Source organism: Rattus norvegicus, chromosome 19, assembly GCF_036323735.1.
Source record: "Rattus norvegicus strain BN/NHsdMcwi chromosome 19, GRCr8, whole genome shotgun sequence".
NCBI lineage: Eukaryota > Metazoa > Chordata > Mammalia > Rodentia > Muridae > Rattus > Rattus norvegicus.
The window spans coordinates 40,149,211-40,167,966 of NC_086037.1; the positions used below are offsets into that span (position 1 = coordinate 40,149,211).

The window sequence follows — 18,756 nt, forward strand, 5'->3', positions numbered from 1 at the left end:
TTGTGAGGAAGAGGTGTCCCCCCACTGGTCTGTGTGTCAGAAGAAAAAGGTTAACAGTGTCACATACAGAGTCTGTTGACTAACAACCTCTAGAGACACATCCTGATGCCCATTTTGCGGTAGACAGCCAGAGAGGTGAAGGCACTGTTAAGGTCTCCAGTTAGGAAGGGGCTGAGCTGGTATTCAGATTCATAGCCAGGGCAGGGGGTGTGGTTCAGCAGCAGGGTGCTTGTGTCCCACGTGGCAGGCCCTGGGTTTAACCCACCAACAAGCAGACACACAAAGTCAAAACTCGTCTCTGAGTTTTTCTTTCTTTTTATTTTATTTTTATTTCTATTATCCTTTTTCCCCTTGAGACAGTGTTTCTGTGTTGCCCTGGCTCTTCTGAAACTCTCTGTAGACCAGGCTGGCCCGGAACTCAGAGATCTGCCTGCCTCTGCCTCCCAAGTGCTGGGATAAAGGCTAGTCCTGTCCCCACCAAGCCAGTCCCTGAGTTCTTTGTTCTGTTGGGCTTCCAGTCAGCTCCCCTTTTAACAGGGCTTACAGGCTTTCACCAAGGACCGGAAGGCCTTCCAGAGGGCAGGCACTTGGGTGCACAGTGTGCCCCCACCGCGGTGTGTCTCTCTTTTGTTCCGATTCATGTCACCCACACAGACCCAGGGCCCTTCGGGGGCCACACACCATTTGGAGTGATCCTCTGTGGCGTTGAAAGTCGGTCCAGATGGGCCAGGGAATCCTGTCTCAGTCACATCCAGAATTTTATGGGTCCCAGAGCAGTTGGAAGGCAGGATGCCTGGAGAATTTGGCCAGAACTGGACCTGTAGGTTGGTGCCAAGGGCTGCTGCCAGCCAGCCGGAGTACAGGTCTGCAGAGGAAGGAAGATTGAGTTGAGGGGCACTGGTAGATTCCTCAGGCCGGCTTCCTTCTAGGTGCTCGAATGTCTGCTTTTGGAATGACATAAACTTAAACAGCTCCTACCAACAGGTCAGGTTAATCTGCAGGTTACACCTGCCGTCCTACCACTCGGAAGCTGGAACAAGAGGATCTCAGGTGGAGTCGAGCCTGGAATGTACAGTGAGATCATATACAAAAACATAGGCTGGGCATGGAGCCTCGAGCCTTTAAAATCAGAACTCAGGCTCTGTGTGTTCCAGACCAGCCAGGGATACTTGAAAGATACTTGTGTGATACTTGAGGGATACTTGTTTGAGAGCCTCCCCCGCACCCCAAAAAGGTAGTCCTTACCAAACAATTTATGTGGTATTTCACAACCCACTAAGGTGAGCATCAAATATCTTAACTTTTCAGATGAGCAAACAGGCTCATCTGAACCTATACTGCACATCCAGAAACCAATATTTGAGCCGAGGTCTGTGGCCTCCGTTTCGGCCTCCACGGTGCGGGGTTGCAGATGATGTACCACCTGCCCAACCCGTCTGTTGGCTGCTCACTGCTCATGGTTATCACTGTAATATGACTCCCCATGACATCTGGGCTCTAAATGTGCTTGCCCTCAGGCCTGGGGATACCAGGGACATCCTTCCACAAAGACAGTGCTCTCCCCCACCCCCCCAACATCAAGGCTTACCATCTCCAAATTTTCCAAATTTGGCAAAGCTCTGGAAGGTGGTCCCAGCTCGAGAAGTGAGAATTACACTACTATTCCAGGGCTCACGGAGGACATGGTGGCCCTTGGTCACCTCTTCTAGGTCAGGTAATTTTTGAGCAAAGATACCTTCCAGCTTGTGGTCATAGACTAGGGGGTAGGTATAGGTTAGTTGCTTGCCTGGAAGACAAGGTGAGGGAGAAGTGTGAGACCAGCTACTCAGAGGAGTTTGAGACTTAGCTCACCTCATTGAGTCTACTCACCAATCCCTGGAAACTGACTGAAGGGAAGGGACACACAGAGTAGGGTCTGGCCGTAGGTCCGAGCGTTCGGAGGCCAGCTGTATGCACCAGAGGATGCAGGGGATGGGAAGCGAGGCACACTGTGGACCAGCCAGAAGCCCCCTTCTTGGTCCAGGAGCAGGACACCTGAACCAGAAGGAAGACGTCAGAGAAGTTGATAAAAGTAGGCCCCGGCAACCAGGTACACAGTCTCAGAGGGCTGGGGTCTTAGAGCAGGAATGGAGGCCAAGGTTCGACAGGGCAAATGCCCACCCTTCATGCAAGCCAAAGGTTAGTTTGGGTAGAATTTACAAGAAATTCAGGGTGGCTCCACAACCACCAGTCCAAGCCTCTCTCACCCTTCGTATGCCCACGGCTGGAAGAGTCCTGAGCTGAGCTGGATTTGGGAGGTTGGTCGTTGTAGAGTAGAAAGGCCAGCTAGGAGAATGCATAGAGGCTATGTAACTACCCTCCCTTCGTGGGACCCACCACAGTGTGTGGGCTGGGGCCCAGTTTCCCACAGCACTCAAGTTACCTGACTGGAGTTCTTTTGGTACAACGGCTGCAGGGTGAGGCCCACGGCTCCGTCCTTGCTGTCGATGTGCCCTACACCGTCTTGCCAACCCTCGGAGTTCTGGTCCATGTATTTATACATCAGACCCTTCCATGGCTTATCCCCAGACCCGCTGTTAGCCGGCAGCTTGTATACCACGAACCTGGAGGTCCGGGAAGAGAGGGGGTCGGGGGAGAGAAGAGATCTGAGGTTTTGCGGAAAAGCACTTCAATCCCAGTGCCCGCGCCGATGCCCACGGATGCCCACGCAGTCTGCGAGGGACATTCTTGCAACCACTTGCTCACCAATCCACAGGCCGCCCCGAGTCCCCATAGCAGCTCAGGGCTTCGGCAGGAACCCACAGCAGCGCAGCCAACAGCAGCGAGCTCGGTGCTGCCATGAAGCGACAGTAATGAACTCTGAAAGACCCGGGACAGCCGGGTCACGAGCTTCAGACCAACTTCCCCTAAAGACTTCAGGGACCTGGGTCTGGGCTTCACGAGGGTGGAGACCGAGCCCGCCAGGCCCGGGGCGGAGGCGGGGCTTCCTCTGAAGTTGTCCCAGCAGCGAACCCCGCCCCCTCCAGTGTCCGCCCCGCCCCGAGCTCCTGCTTTTGGCGAGCTCAGCTCCGGATAGGCTTCACCCACGGACGCGCCCCTCCCTTGGGCATTGGTTGTCACGTGACTTCTAAGGCGCTCCAACTTGTGGAGGTTTTTTGGTTTTGTTTTTTGTTTTTCTTATTCACGTTCTGAGTCAGGAACAAATCTGTCTTTGTATTTCTTTTCCATCACTGCTGTACAACTTGGGCACCTTTTTTTTTATTATTTTAATTTTTGGGTGGCCTTGCCCACATGTGTGTTTGTGCATCACTTATGTGCCTGGGCAGGTCCAATTCTTTCCTTCCGTTTTTTTTTTTTTTTTTTTTCTTTCGTTTTCTGAGACAGGATATTACCTTGTAGTCCTGACTGGCTTAGAACTCACCAGAGATCTGCCTGCCCCTGCCTCTGCCTCTGGAAGGCTTTTTGAAAGCATGCAGCTGTTATCCCTGGTAGCTTTTTGTTTGTTTGTTTTTCTGACAAGTTTCCTGCATTCTCTGACCTCTCAACACTGTGGCTGATCCTTGGACTCCTGAGCTTCCTGCCACCCAAGCACCCAAATCACAGAGGTGCTCAAGCACATCGTACATACGTGCGAATCCATGAGCGCATGGCACAGTGTGCAAGTGGAGAATGGGACACGGTGTGGGAGCTTCTTCCACCATATGGATTTGGAGATCAAACCCAGGGCCCCAAGTTTGACAGCTGGCACCTCCACAGGCTCAGTCATCTTCTCCGCCTTCTCCTTTTTAGGGTCTCACTGTAGCTCGGGCTAGCCCGGAACTCTCGACTTTTAAATGAGTGCTGGGATTATACATATGAGCTCTCCTCCATCCTTTAAAAAATGTTTACGTGCACCTGTGTGTGCACCTTTGAGAGTTAGGGTGTATCAGGTTCAGGCTGTGCAGACACCCATACATGTTAGATCCCTGGAATGGGAGTTACAAGTAGTTATAAGCACGGTATGGGTGCTGGGACCTAAACTCAGGGCCTCTGCAAGAGCAGTGGATGCTTATAACCACTGAACCATCTCTCCAGCCACCACTACCCCTGCCCTCCAGCTTTTGTCTTTTTGGCAAGCTCTTACTCTGTGGCCCCGGCTAACCTATAACTTACTATCCTCTGGGCTCAGCCTCACAAGTGCTGGGATTCCAACTGGGTCAACCTTGCAGACCTAATCACAATGTTTTCTGCACCCTCTCTCTGTCCAATCTGCAAGTTTTCTAGCCCTGCTCATGATGCTGGCCAGGGAGTCGCTCAGGTTATGAAAAGGCAGGAATGCAACATCTGCTGAGCACTGTACCACAGATTTGACTATGTGACTGGGGTTTTGACACCTGATCGTCCTGCTTCTACCTCCCAAATTTTAGAATTACAGTCCTGAACCACCATAGCTCTGGCTGGTTTTAATGCTACGTAGACCAGGCTGGTCTCCAGCTGAAGAAATCCACTTGCCTCCCAAATACTGGGAGTAAAGACCTGCACCACCATGATGTTGGTGTTATTGTTGTTGTCTTTAAAGATAGGGTCTCATTGGGGATTTAGCTCAGTGGTAGAGCGCTTGCCTAGGAAGCGCAAGGCCCTGGGTTTGGTCCCCAGCTCCGAAAAAAAAAAAAGAAAAAAAAAAAAAAGAACTAAAGACAGGGTCTCTCTATGTAGCCCTGGCACCTGGCAGTCCTGGAACTATTCTGTAGACCAGGCTAGCCTCGAACTCAAAGATCAGCCTGCCTCTGCCTCAGGAGTGCTGGAATTAAAGAATTAAAGGTCCATGCCACCACCCATCTACATTTTTAAAAGACAAAGTCTCTAGATTACATAGCTCTAGCCGGCCTCAAATTCAGAGATTCGCCCAGCTCTGCCTTCCAAGTGCCGGGATGAAGGGATGCACCACCTCACACAGCAGCTTTTTTTTTGTTGTTGTTCTTGTTAACTTTTGAAGAAAACAACATGAAGAAACAAACAATAAACATAAAGGAAACTGAAGCAGGTAGATCTCTGAGTTCAGTACCAGCCTGGTCTACACAGTGAGTTCCCAGACATTCAAAGTTACACAGAGAAACCCTTTCTTGGAGAAAGACACACACACACACACACACACACACACACACAGACACACACACACACACACACAGAGGGCGAGAGACAGACACAGAGAGAGAGATAGACACAGACAGACAGAGAAAGAGAGACAGACAGACACAGACAGAGACAGACAGAGACAGAGAGACAGACACATACAGAGAGAGAGAGAGAGAGAGAGAGAGAGAGAGAGAGAGAGAGAGAGAAAGAGAGAGAGATGAAGAAACTGACTAAATTTCCCAGGATGACCTTGAGCTTGTTCTGTATTGCAGGCATGTCTTAAACTTGCAATCCTCCTGCCTCAACCTCCTAAACAGCTGGGATTACAGCCTAAGCTACCTCTGTGACTATGACCCACTTTGTCTGAGGAAGTAGACATGCTAGGCATGGTCATCCATGCCTTTAAAATCAACACTTTGGGGGCTGGAGAGATGGCTCAGAGGTTAAGAGCACTGACTGCTCTTCCAAAGATCCTGAGTTCAGGTCCTAGCAGCCACATGGTGGCTCACAACCATCTGTAATGGGATCCGATGCCCTCTTCTGGTGTCTCTGAGGATAGCTACAGTGTACTTATATATAATAAATAAATAAGTAAAATCAGCACTTAGGAGGCAGAGGCAGTTTGATAGGGTAATCTCTATGTGTTTGATGCCAGCCTGGTCTACATAGTTCCAGGCTAACTAGAGGCTACAGAGTAAGATCCTGTCTTTGGAAAAAAAAAAAAAAAAGGAGCGGGCACAGATAATAGACGTGAATATCATCACATCACTGGCTTGACACCAGGTAACAGAATTGGAAGGCTGATCTTAATGGAGGAGAAGGGATAAAGGGTTGCCCTGCTGGGGTGGGGGTGGGGTGTAGGTGAAGGAGGTGTTGGGGGATTGGGTGCGGTGGGGATGGGGGAGGGGTGAGGTGGGGTGGGGATAGGGGAGATGTTGGGGGATGGGGGAGGGGTGGGGTGGGGGTAGGGGAGATGTTGGGGGATGAGGGAGGGTGGGGTGGAGGAGGGGTGAGGGTGGGGGAGTGCCAGCAGAAGTGAATGAATTTTAGAAAGTTTACAATGTGTATGTACAGGCAAACGTGTCACCTGCTGGGGGACTCAATGCTCCCCGTAATTCCTAGCTCCATAGTACAGTAAGGCAGACACTGGTTTTATGTGGGAAATTTTTATAGTAACCAGGACAATCCCAGCTATGGGCACAGTGTGAAGCTCGCTTCTAGATTCTGGAAAATCTCATCCCATTCCATCCACCTCCAGGACTCAGGGTCCCTCCTGTGCTGGTCTAGGGATCCATATGAGTTGATTTACTTGGCGGCCTGTATCTCTGGGTCTGTGGGGCCATGTGTGTGGCTCCCTGAGGATGTAAGGTTTCTGTTGAAGGCTTCTTTGTATGGCCTTCCGGTCAGCTCTTGATCTGAGTGGGACCATCCTTTGGGAAACAGTCCTTGGATCCACTCTCATTTCATCCCCAGCCCTTGTGCAGGCTCTCTCAGAGGTGACGCTTCATGTGAAGAGCTAGGTGGTCGGAGCGTGAGAAAGCACGTGGGCAGAGGCCACAGCAGAAGGGGCGATGTCCAGTGTGCTTCCGGTAGTGGCGCGTCAGTTCGTCAGAGCGAGCGAACCTCCAGTTGCAGCCATCCCAGGAGCAGGCATAAGGCTTCTCTCCTGAAGGACAGGGAGCTGTAAGTAACACCCTCCAAGTTTGCGCACTTGATGAAGTGGAGCCAAGTCTTAGGTGACATCTCACAGTTTAAAGGGCACACAGTCCTGCCTTCTGTGACATGATCCGTTTCTGTATCTACAGCTGCTGTCCTTTAGTTTTCTCATTTCTGGTCTTCTATCCCATTTCCTATGTACTAGTTCCCTGCCTGAGACCGTATGTAGATGCATCATCATTCAGTTTTCTTTTTCCAGCTATTTCTTGCACTGACAGGGTCTGCCGATGATATCCAATCATGTTCCTGAACTTGATCCAAGCCCTGAAATCCACCCCAGGGTCTAAGGCCCTATTTCTAGTGAATCCCTCTCTTCTGGTTTTATACCTGATGCAAGTCTTGCCATGCTTGGGAGACCTGTAACTGTCGTCCAATCCTGGGATGACCCCGTTTCTCTTTCTAGGCTCTGTCTCCCAGCATTTCCTTCTTTTCTTGTGGCCTGCCTTATCTCTGGTACCTCCATCAGTTGCCCCTGAAACTGATTCTACTTAAATGTCTCAACCTCCTGATCCCATACAGTTCCAGCTCGAGCATGACTAGCTATATCCTGAGCTCTGACATTCTAAGCTTGTACCCTCCAGGGTTTACCCCTCTAGTTTCTCCTTATGTGCCATTCATTTTCCATTCTGCTCTTCTCCCATCTCTAACCTAGGCCTTACACATCCGCTTGTAACACTGAAGCCTCCAAAATGTTCCCCAGGCCTTCTGTCTACATCTACTTATTTATGAGACAGGATCTCACTAAGTAGCTCAGGCTGCTGAAACTCGCTATAATAGCCCAAATGGGCTGGAAGTCACTGATCTCCACCTGCTTCTGCCTCCTGCGTGCTGGGATTCTCCCATTTGGGTCTGGAATGGCCCCTTGTAGACTTGACCCAGTGTCTGGGGGAGGGGAGGTGTGCGGTCTTCACGACCCCTAGCGCCGGGGCCTCCTTTAGCCACGCCTCTGGCCACCCTCCGGCCCCTCCCTTTGCTCCGTTTCCGGTTCCAGATCCCGCCCCCTCCGGCCCAGCCCTGTCCTTACCGGTGTGCGTGCGCAGGTGCGCCTTCAGGTGCGAGCTCTTGGTGTAGCTCTTCCCGCATCCTTCGTGCCCGCAGGTGTGTGCCGCCTGCCTCTTTTGTGCCAGAGTTCGCCGGCTGCGTTTGGGCGGCGCAGCTCCTGGGGACAAGCCTGCGTCTCCGGCGATCGCAGTGGCCCCGAGTTCTGTGCCCACCGCACCAGGTCCCAGACAATTCAAAAAGGAAGGGGGCGCAGTGGGACCAGCAGAAGGCGCCGCGAGCCCACGAAAGAGCTGGAAATGGCCTTGGTACTGAGGCGCCGGGTAGAGCGCGGGGTATCCCGACAGCAGCCCATAGGGGGCGCTTGGAGCTGCGGGCACCGCAAGCCCCGCTCGCGGGAAGAAACCTCCGGCCGAGACCGCTCGCGATTCGGAGAATGCGGGCTGCGCCTTGGGAGCGAGTCCCGGGGCCAGGACAGGGGCCACGAAGGGCTCAGGGGTTGGGGGTCTCGGAGTCGGGTGCGCCCAGCCTGCGTGCTCCTCGGAGCCCAAAGGCCCGGTCACCAACCCTGGGCCACCCGCATAAGCGCTCAGAGACTCGGGCGGCGCGAACTGTGCCACTGGGCCCCCGCTGGGTGCCAGGGCACAGGTCCGGGGAGTGCTGGGCGGCTCGGGACCTGAAAAGTTTGTAAGGAAAAGATCCGGATCCCACGCACAGGTCACGTCCCTCTCATCGTCCTCTCCGGGAGGGTCCTCTGATTTCAGACTCACGTGAAAGGACGGTTCCGTGGGATTCGGGGGTCCCGGGCCCAAATCCTGTGTCTCCTCAGACCGCCACCACTGCGGGAGGGAGCGCACTGCTTGAATGGTAGGCACTGGGTACCTGGCCCTGAAGCAACCCCGGCTGGAAACATCGTTGGGGCAGGTTGGTTGAGGGTTTGCGTGCCTATCATTTACCCACACTGTTCCCCTAACCCCCTTCTCAGCTCCCGGCAACTCCATGAGGTCTTGCTAGAGACAGATAAGACACTTACCAAGAACAGCATTCAGGATGGGAGAAGGGGTTCTAGAGTTCTGAGTCAAAGGAATCAGTTTTGACTCCTCCGTTTTCCCTAGCCTTTCCCTATCTTCACGTGGCCCAACAAAAATAAATCTCAAAGCCTAGAAATCCCAGGACACTTTTATCTGGGCCTTTGTCTCTTTGAGCCTAGACTCTTAAGATACAGAACTCAGAATTCCCCTTCCTATTCGAGAAATAGGCCTCACCTTGATATCAGATCCCTGCAACACCTCTCCCAAGCCAGGCTCAGACTCCCCCACCTCCCCCAAAAAACCCTGCAGAGGATAATAAAGTAAGATATAAGCCCCACCCCCAAGCACTGCCTCAGCAAGACCACCTGTGCCCCCTCCCCCACTGGCCCCACCTTGAGGAAGTCCTCCTGGGTGTCCAGGAACTGTCCCAGGGTGGTGAGTGTACTGATGGAGGGTAAGACAGTCTCAGCTGAGGCCATGACTGGCTGCTGTCCACCCTGGGCCTCAGGCCTCCTCTCTCTCTTCTGCCTCATGGGCTATGAGGCTAGGAAGGTTCCTTGGAGGGCTCCTGTCTGCCCACATCTGATTGGCTGTCTTCTCTGATAAGACTCTGGCAAGGCAAAAGGCGAAGGAGGGTGTGTGTGATATGAGTGTGCCGTGTGTCTTTTTTTTTTAAAAAAAGGTTTTTTGAAACAGGGTTCCTCTGTGTAATGGAGCCCAGGCTGTCCTGGACTGACTTATGTAGGCCAGACTGGCCTCGAATTCACCAAGATCTACCTGCCTTTGTTTCCTGAGTGCTGGGATTAAAGTTGTGGCTTGTCACTTTCAAGGAGCAGACCTCACCTTGGCCTGTTTGGGAACTGGTCCCTGAAAACCAACCCTGTGTATAAAACAAGTCAGATGTCAAAGAATAGGGGCTTCAAAGTCTTGGGGTTCAGATGAAGGGTAAAGAAAAGTCCTGGTCCCCTACTCCCACCCCCAGAGGACTGAGAGGACTCTGATCTGGTCTCAAGTCTCTCTCCTTGGAGAAGGAGTAGACCAGGAAGGATAGATTTCTTGGGAAAGTTCTTTGGGACCCTTTGATCCCCATCAGGGCCACTGCAGCCCTTTCCCTCTCAGACAAACAGCAGCAACAGTGCTAATGGCGGGCCTTGGCACCAGCTCTCTTTTGGGCATTATCAGACACACCAGATGTTTCAGGCTGCTATCAGGTAGGGGGCCCAGAACAACATAGCCCTGTTCCTCCTTCAGCGGAAGAGCTGGGGGTTGGTGCCACAAATTATCTTGGCTTTGAAGTGCCTGCGTTGTGTTGGGGGTCTGAGCTGTTTAGCAAAAGGAGACCTCCCAAATCAGTCCACCCTTGGACACTGAGGACCCTTGGTGGCTACTACAGGGGAACTGAAGGGGAGGGCTACGAATCCTACAGTGTGGTGGGATAGGACCCATAGATGGAGCCATAGTAGGTATGCCCCTCAGGAGAGCTCAACCCTGACTACCTAACTACTTGTTGTTTGTGGCCCCCATGGAAGGTAGTCCGCTATTTCCATACTTCTATTCTGGTGCCACGTGAGTCAGGGTAGGGAAACAGAGGGTCATGTGTACCGTAATGTGATCGCACATACACCATCGTTCCTCAGTGTCCATAGGGGACGTCGGATCCATTATAGGAAATGGTACCTAGTCAGGCGTGGTAGTAAATGCCTTCAATCCCAGCACTTGGCAGGCAGAGACTGGTAGATCTCTGTGAATTTGAGAGACCTGTCTAGTCTACATAAGTTCCAGGACAGCCAGAGCTACATGGTCTCTGTCTCAAAAGACAACAAGAGTAAACGGTTCTGGGGCTGGAGAGATGACTCAGTGGTTAAGAGCACTGACTGTTCTTCCAGAGGACCTGCGTTCAATTCCCAGCAACCACATGGTGGTTCACAACCATCTTTAATGAGATCTCACGCCCTCTTCTGGTGTGTCTGAAGACAGCTACAATGTACTTATATATAAATAAATAAATCTTAAAAAAAAAAAGAGTAAATGGTTCTGTGGACTTAGCTTTATAGTTGGTGTGCTGAGTAGTGGTTTAAAGAGCAAAGCATAGGGTTGGGGATTTAGCTCAGTGGTAGAGCGCTTGCCTAGGAAGCGCAAGGCCCTGGGTTCGGTCCCCAGCTCTGAAAAAAAAGAACCAAAAAAAAAAAAAAAAAAAAAACAAAAACAAAAAACAAAAATAAAGAGCAAAGCATAAGGTCCTAGGTTCAGATCCCCAGCACCCGCACAAAAGCGGAAGTCAGTGTGCATGTCTAAGACCAGTGTTTCCAGATGGAAACAGGAGGATACCTGGTGCTCACTGGATAGCCAGCCTAGCCAATCAGCTCCAGGGTCAGACCCAGCCTAGGAGATAAGGTTAAAAAAAAAAAACAAGGGGTTGGGGATTTAGCTCAGTGGTAAGCACAAGGCCCTGGGTTCGGTCCCCAGCTCCGATAAAAAGAAAAACAAAACAAAACAAAACAAAAAACAAGGAAGAGACCATCATCAACCTTGGCCCCTGGGCTGCATGCAAGCTCAGGCACACATGACACATACCCAACAATCATTGTTCTAAGATGAGTAACCTGAGGAAAACACGGGCTAATGGAGGCGGTATGGCAACCATGGAAGGTTACATATTGCATTATTTTGTTGATACAATAGCTGGGCAGGACCAGCAGTGAGTTAGTGCTTCCCAGAAGCTGGGGCAGGAGTGCCGCTAGGAGACAGTCTCATTTGGGAGGATAGAAATATTCTGAAAGCCAGTAGAAGTGTTTGTCACAGGACACTGTGAAGCTACTTAGCCCACTAAATCCACACTGATTGATTGATTGATCGATTGATTGATTGACTGACTGATTGTATATGAGTGCTCTGTTGCTATCCTCAGACACATTAGGACATGATATCCCATTCACAGATGGTTGTGAGCTACAAACAGAAGGCATTTTATTGGAGCTTGGGTACATTTTCATAGCTTTAGTCCATTATCACGGAGGGGAGCGTGGTGCACGCCATTGGGAGCTGGCACAGTAGCTGAGAGCTGCATCCCAATCCCTAGGCAAGTAAGAGAGACTTAGAAACCACAAAGCCAACCTCCAGCAACACACTTCCTAGTCTTTACAATCCTTTCATTTCTTCTTTTTTTTTTTTTTTTCTTTTTTTTCGGAGCTGGGGACCGAACCCAGGGCCTTGCGCTTGCTAGGCAAGCACTCTACCACTGAGCTAAATCCCCAACCCCTTACAATCCTTTCAAAGAGTGCCACTCCCTCCCTTGTAACTAGGGATTCAATATGTGAGCCTTTGGGGGGCCATTCTGGTTTTTGTTTGTTTGTTTTGTTTTGTTTGTTTTTTGTTTTGTCAAGACAAAGTCTCTGTGAAGCCTGGAACTTGCTCAGAAGATCAGACTGGCCTCAAACTCCCTCTGCCTCTGGAATGCTAGGATTAAAGGTGTGTGCCACCACCATCCAGCTATGGGGACTATTTATTTATTTATTTTCTGTATGAGCACACTGTCACTGTCTTCAGACACACCAGAAGAGGGCATCAGATCCCATTACAGATGGTTGTGAGCCACCATGTGGTTGTTGGGAATTGAACTCAGGACCTCTGGAAGAGCAGCCAATGGTCTTAACCCCTAAGCCATCTTTCCAGTCCCCTATTGTGACCATTCATAATCAAACTCCACAGAACCTTTTTTTTTTTTTAAAAAGATTTGTTTATTATATATAAGTATACTGTCGCTGTCTTCAGGCACACCAGAAGAGGGCTTCAGATCCCATGACAGATGGTTGTGAGCCACCATGTGGTTGCTGAGATTTGAACTCAGGACCTCTGGAAGAGCAGTCAGTGCTCCTAACCACTGAGCCATCTCTTCAGCCCTCCACAGAACCTTTGGTAGGAAAATTTTTTCTTACCTAGCCACACCTGCACTGGGCAGAGTCAGATTCACAGAAATTAGGGGGTAGACAAGGCCAAGAGCTTCGGGGTAAGGGAGGTGACCGAGTGGAGAACTACATAGTGTCCGGAAGCCCAGGGTAATGGTGAAGTCTCTATTGTATAAGGGGGAGGATCAGAAGTTTTTGTTTTACTATTAAGGGTGAGAGCCTGTGTGCTCTAAACAAGACCAGTAAGAGAAAGGGGAGAACCCAAAGGAACAATAATTACCCAAGCCAGTCTGTTTAGCCACCCAGGCCTAGTGCTTCTCCTACCCAAGTGATAAAGTTGCTTTTGCTCTCTCTGTAGCTCAGTTTTCTTTCTTTCCCAGACTTTCCATGTTTGGTTGGCCAGGAAGACACCTCAGGATCCCCTAGACAAGCAGCAGCAGCGGTTAGGACAGGATCCAGTCAGATAATCAGAAAGGGTGTCGTTCAGTGGCAGAGATGAGCTTAGCCGGCACCAGGTCTCAGGTTTGATGCTGGGGTTTGAATTAGGGTGAATTATGTGAAGAGATAATGACGTCAAGAAAGGGGCAAGGGAACATCCGCTGTTGATATTTTTCAAGAAGGCTTTGTGTTACAACAGAACATGAAGAGAACATGTTGTATGTGTACGTTTCAACTCTCAGTGGACTGGGATTACACCTTGTACTTTTAAATGAGTTGCAATTTGGAATGCCAATAGACTTGGGAAGGAACACAGAAGTGCCTAAGACTTTCTTTCCTCAGATCTCTAGAGCGCTGTCAGGGTAATTGATGTTCCCACACCTCAGATGTTTTTCTGAAGACAGATAACATTGTTGTGCCTTATATAACCTTGAACCTGCTGGCTGTGGACAGCCTTCTCTTACCAAAGGAGCTCTAATAATAAAAATGAGCCTTGTCCTGTAAATTGGGCTTAGATGCTTGGCTGCCTTGACCACTGTGATTCCCTGTTCAGTTTTTCTAGCATTAATAAGAAAGGCTTTAGCTTGGGGTTGGGGATTTAGCTCAGTGGTAGAGTGCTTGCCTAGCAAGCACAAGGCTCTGAGTTCAGTCCTCAGCTCCGAAAAAAAGAAAAAAAAGAAAAAAGAAAGGCTTTAGCTAACCTCTCATAAAATAATGATATAATAAAACCAAACAACTACAATAACAGAAAAATTAAAACAAAAATTTCCAAAGATCTAAATAGAAAACCACCAACTAGAGCTCAGTGCTGCCTAGATACACAGTAACTAGCAGAGAATACAAACTTACAATTAACTATGTAGACAAGAAACCATCAAGAGAGCCAGGTGTGGTGGCACAGGCCTTTAATCCCAGCTCTCTCGAAGCAGAGGCAGACAGTTCTGCAAGTGGCCAGCCTGGTCTACAGAGTGAGTTCCAGGACAGCCAGGACTACACAGAAAGATCCTGGAGGAGGCAGGCTGGAGGCTAGAGGACTGAGCCTTTGCAGAGGATCCGCATGGTGTCTCAAAGGATCTGTAACCCTAGTTCCAGGGATCCAGTCTTCTGATTTCAGTAGGCACACACATGGTGCAAATACATACGTGCAGGCAAAACATACATATATGTGTATATATATATATATGTATATTCATACATACGTATGTATGTATGTATGTATGTATGTGTGTATGTATGTATGTATGGGACAGGGCTTCTTTGTTTAACAGTCCTGGCTGTCCTGGAACTCATTTAGTAGACCAGGCTGGCCTTGAACTCACAGAAATCTGCCTGCCTCTGCCACCACAACCAGCTATCAATAAATTTTTTTTTTAAGATTTTGTTTATTTCATGTATATGAATACACTGTAGCTGTCTTCAGACACACCAGAAGAGGGCGTCAGATCCCATTACAGATGGTTGTGAGCCACCATGTGGTTGCTGGGATTTGAACTCAGGACCTCTGGAAGAGCAGTCAGTGCTCTTAACCGCTGAGCCATCTCCCCAGCCCAATAAATTTTTTAAAACAAATATTTTAGGGTTGGGGATTTAGCTCAGTGGTAGAGCGCTTGCCTAGAAAGCACAAGGCCCTGGGTTCGGTCCCCAGCTCCGAAAAAAAGAAAAAAAAACATATTTTAAACCCCATGACACTGAGCTGGGGTTGCAGTTCATTAGAGTGCCTGCTTATCCTGAGCAAGGTGCAAAGTTTGATTCCACAGGATGAAAGGGAGGGAGGAGGGAGGCAAGGAGTCATCAACACTTTCAGTCATATGAACAGTCAGAGTTTCCATCTTCACTCAGCCACCCGCAGTCGAGCACTGTGGCTTGTTGTGAGGTGCTCACCAGAGAAGACAGACATTCAAGCCAATAGAAGGTCTTTATTAGCCAGCTGACAGCAACCCTGAGTGTTCAGGGTCCTGGTGTAGCCCTGAGCCTTTCTCAGGGTGAGCTTTTAAGCATAAAAACCACGTTCTGGGTTGACAGACTTCAGTTAACAAGAACAGTTAGCCAGAAGCAGAACTACGGAAGCCCCAAAGCATGGTTAGTACATTTAGAGGCTTTTCCAGAATGGCACAGACCTTGCTGGGTTAGGCCTTCGGCAGATGTTTCTGTCTGCGTACTGAGTCTTACAGAGTTCCCTCACTTCCGTCATGGAGTCAGTTGTGCTAAGCTCTGGAGGCCTGTTACAAGTTGAGACTGTAAATCAATGCTGAAGGGCTTGCTTAGTGCTTGTGAAGCCCAGGGTTTAATCCACAGTAGTCGTAAAAGGAGAGCCACAGAAGGTAAAGGTATTTCCCACTAGGCCTGACAATATCCGTTCATCCTTGGGACTTATATAGTGGTAGAAGTGAGCTGACGTCCACAGGAGTGACTTGGTATGCAAAAGTGTGTGTATGCACATACACAGTAAACAAATACAACCATGGAGGGGCTGGAGAATTAGCCCTAGTGGTGAAGAGCAATTGCTAGAGCCCAGGAGGGCTGGCATACACCCAGCACTTGTAAGCAGGATCTTTAAGTTCAAGGCCAGCCTGGTCTACAGAGTGAATTCCTGGACAGCCAGGTGAAGTGGAAACTTCTAGTTTCTCTGGAGGGTCAGTTGTGTCAAATGATGTTTTGCTGGGGCACACAGGTGAAAGGATGTCTTGTTAAAGCAGACACGTGAAGAAGTGTTTTCCTGGGGTGGACACAGGCGAAAGGATGTTTTGCTATGGCAAAGGACACATCTGAAGGAGTATAAATATGACCCCACAGACAGTGGGAGCAAGAGCTTGGGCATTGGTTTGCTTTGCTCCACCCCACTCTCCTTCACTAATGGCATGCATGGATTGGCTCACCATATGTAATGTGGTTGAGCTCCGCGTGTGATGGCAAGGCCATTGAGGGGAACTCACCCAAGACCTGCTCAAGAGGTTCCTGTGACAGCTTGCTGCTTTAGCAGTCTCGGCCAGTTGGTGAGCCTTTCAGCCTCTCAGGATTGGACTACAGCTGCTGGTTTATGCGAGGTGTCTGCCTGCCGGGAGGACTCAACTGCAGCTGCTGATTCCTGTTTGGTGTTTGCTACGGGACTGCACTGCTGCCAAAGAAGATCAAGCTCACCCGCAGAGAACTATTGTTGAACAGGCCTCTTCCTCCGTATCCTGACAACTTTACTTTTCCACTACCTCTGATAAGGTGCTGGGCAAGGGGAGAGGTTGAACACTTATTTAAAACAGTCTGTAAAAAAATTATGCCTACAGTCAGGGATACACAGAGAGACCTTGTCTTGGAAAGCAAACTTAGATCGACTGATCGTGGCTGTTCTAGCAATATAGAAAGTCATAAGTATAGTTTCTACTCCTGGTTTTTTTTTTTTTTTTTTTTTTTTTGGTTCTTTTTTTTTTGGAGCTGGGGACCGAACCCAGGGCCTTGCGTCTACTCCTGTTTTTATAATCAAACTCCCTTACTCTGCTCAAAAGATGACCAGGGGAACTGTAAGACATATATGTCAAAACCACACCCTTCAGGATGCATCCAGTATTGTGGAGTGTGACTTTATAAGCCTTGCATAGGTCTGGCTGGGGGTATATCTTGGGAGTGCTCACAGATGCAGGCAGTCCCGGTCCCACATTGGAAGCCATTACCTAACTAAGCCTCTTCTTACTAAAATGTATTTATGGTTACGGTGAAATTCTAAGCAACCCCAGACTTGTAACTGAGGCCTGTGTCAAAATGAAAAGGGATTCTGCCTAAGAGATTGTCCAGCAGGTAAAGGCACTTGTCACCAAGCCGAAAGACGAGTTTGATCCTTAGAACACACATGGTGGAAGGAGAAATGGCTCTTGAAAGTTGTCTTTTATCCTTCTCCACATACATTGTGCGCTCTCTCTCTCTCTCTCTCCCTCCCTCTCTCTCTCTCTCTCTCTCTCTCTCTCTCTCTCTCTCTCTCTCTCGCATGCACGTACAATATGGTTTAGTTCAGTGATGCAGTGCTTACTGAGCTCGAGTAGAACCCTAGGTTGATGGTTGATTCCCAGCACGTCACACACACACACACACACCACTTGTAAAGATGATTCCTGTCACAGTAGCTCTCACCCACAGACAGCTAAAAGAGACATAGCTGGTTATAAGAAATACAGCCCCATAAACTGTGTTACAGGGAGGTTCCAAGGACAGGTTGCTGCCCTCAGACTTTGACAACTGAGAAGAGGATCAGAAGAATTTATTATGCATGCACCCAGGGGAGAAAACCACTCAGGTCTGAGCAACTGCACATGGGTTCTACAACATTTATAGTTATAACATTATTGCTAAGTCAGTCATCTTTATTGGTGGCTTAAACTAAACCCAAAAAGTCTATAAGGGGAAGTCTCTCTGTGTGGTTGGTCAGTGAAGCACTTTTGAGAATTAGACACTGGAGCTACAGTTAAAGCCTTCTCCTTTCAAAGGACAATTGTTAGATGGCTGCTCTGTCAGGATGACCAAGCCAGCTCAGTCAGTCAACAGGTTCTCTAGGGCAGGAGCGAGGTAAAACAAGAAAAAAGGCAATTAGATGACCCCATCGCACGACCCCAGCCAGTGCTGAGGCTGAGGCAGAGGCAGGTTTATCTTTCCCAGTCTGCTTTTACATCATTTTAAGTACATGCAAGTAATAAGGTCAGTTCTAGGTTAAGGAAGGAGCAAGGCAATAAACAAAGTCCTGTCATCACTGCTTCTAGGCGCTCATCAGGATGGCCAAGATATCTGAGCCTCCTTCCCTGTCCTGGCCTTGAAGCCCACTTCTTTGTCCTAGCCCAAAATCAGATTCCTGTCTGCACTTATGTCCCTGTCCTGGCCCAATATCAAATTCCCGCCAAGTTTCTATAGAAGAGGCCCCAAAAGCTCTCCACACTATTTCTCAGAGGTTTTGGTTTGTTTGTTTGTTTGTTTGTTTGTTTGTTTTAAGATTATTTATTATATATAAGTACTGTAGCTGTCCTCAGACACACCAGAAGAGGGCATCAGATCCCATTACAGATGGTTGTGAGCTACCATGTGGTTGCTGGGATTTGAACTCAGCAGTCAGTGCTCTTAACCACTGAGCCATCTCTCCAGCCCTTCTCAGAGTTTTTACAGTTTCATTTCCCCTTTTTTCTATTTTTGTCTTAATTTTCTCTTCAAAACAGTGCATATTTCAATAGAAATTCTAATATCCAAGACATCCAGTTACAACATATTCTAGATTATTCTACACAAACACCCAGAAAATAGAACCACACAGGTACGCAGAAATGTAGTTACTGTGCCACAGAAGATCACACCCATCCCCAGAGTACACCCAAAGCAACAAGTTCGGATAGACAGGCAGGCCGGCTGGGCTGGGCTCACAGGGGCTCGTCACTAGCAGTTAACCTTTCTCTCCACATTTGCGGATTTCTCAATGCCTGGCCTCCTTATTTTCTTATTGAACCTGGGATCCCGCCTCTCAGGCTCTGGCAACTAGCTAACCAGGAGTGGGTAGGACAGAAGTACAGTTGGCCAATCGGGTTTGC

General features: G+C 49.2%; 2 protein-coding genes across 3 annotated transcripts; both read right to left on the reverse strand.

The window, feature by feature from the left end:
* Positions 1–294: 294 nt before the first annotated feature.
* Positions 295–3,015, reverse strand: Dnase2 (deoxyribonuclease 2, lysosomal). The gene is made up of 6 exons (NM_138539.3): positions 2,746–3,015; positions 2,423–2,603; positions 2,247–2,325; positions 1,870–2,034; positions 1,589–1,786; positions 295–865 (listed from the first exon to the last, which is right to left on the reverse strand). Exons 1-6 carry the CDS (start codon positions 2,838–2,840, stop codon positions 531–533), a joined length of 1,053 nt encoding a protein of 350 aa, NP_612548.1. The 5' UTR covers positions 2,841–3,015; the 3' UTR covers positions 295–530.
* Positions 3,016–6,265: 3,250 nt separating this feature from the next.
* Positions 6,266–9,441, reverse strand: Klf1 (KLF transcription factor 1). Of its 2 annotated transcripts, none has more exons than XM_006255254.5 (3): positions 9,254–9,423; positions 7,856–8,669; positions 6,266–6,796 (listed from the first exon to the last, which is right to left on the reverse strand). In XM_006255254.5, the coding sequence occupies exons 1-3, from the start codon at positions 9,392–9,394 to the stop codon at positions 6,606–6,608; spliced, it is 1,146 nt and encodes a 381-aa protein (XP_006255316.1). In that variant the 5' UTR covers positions 9,395–9,423; the 3' UTR covers positions 6,266–6,605. The 2 variants fall into 2 exon arrangements, with proteins under 2 accessions (XP_006255316.1, NP_001100634.1); NM_001107164.1 differs by having other exon boundaries at positions 6,270–6,781; positions 9,254–9,441.
* Positions 9,442–18,756: the final 9,315 nt, after the last annotated feature.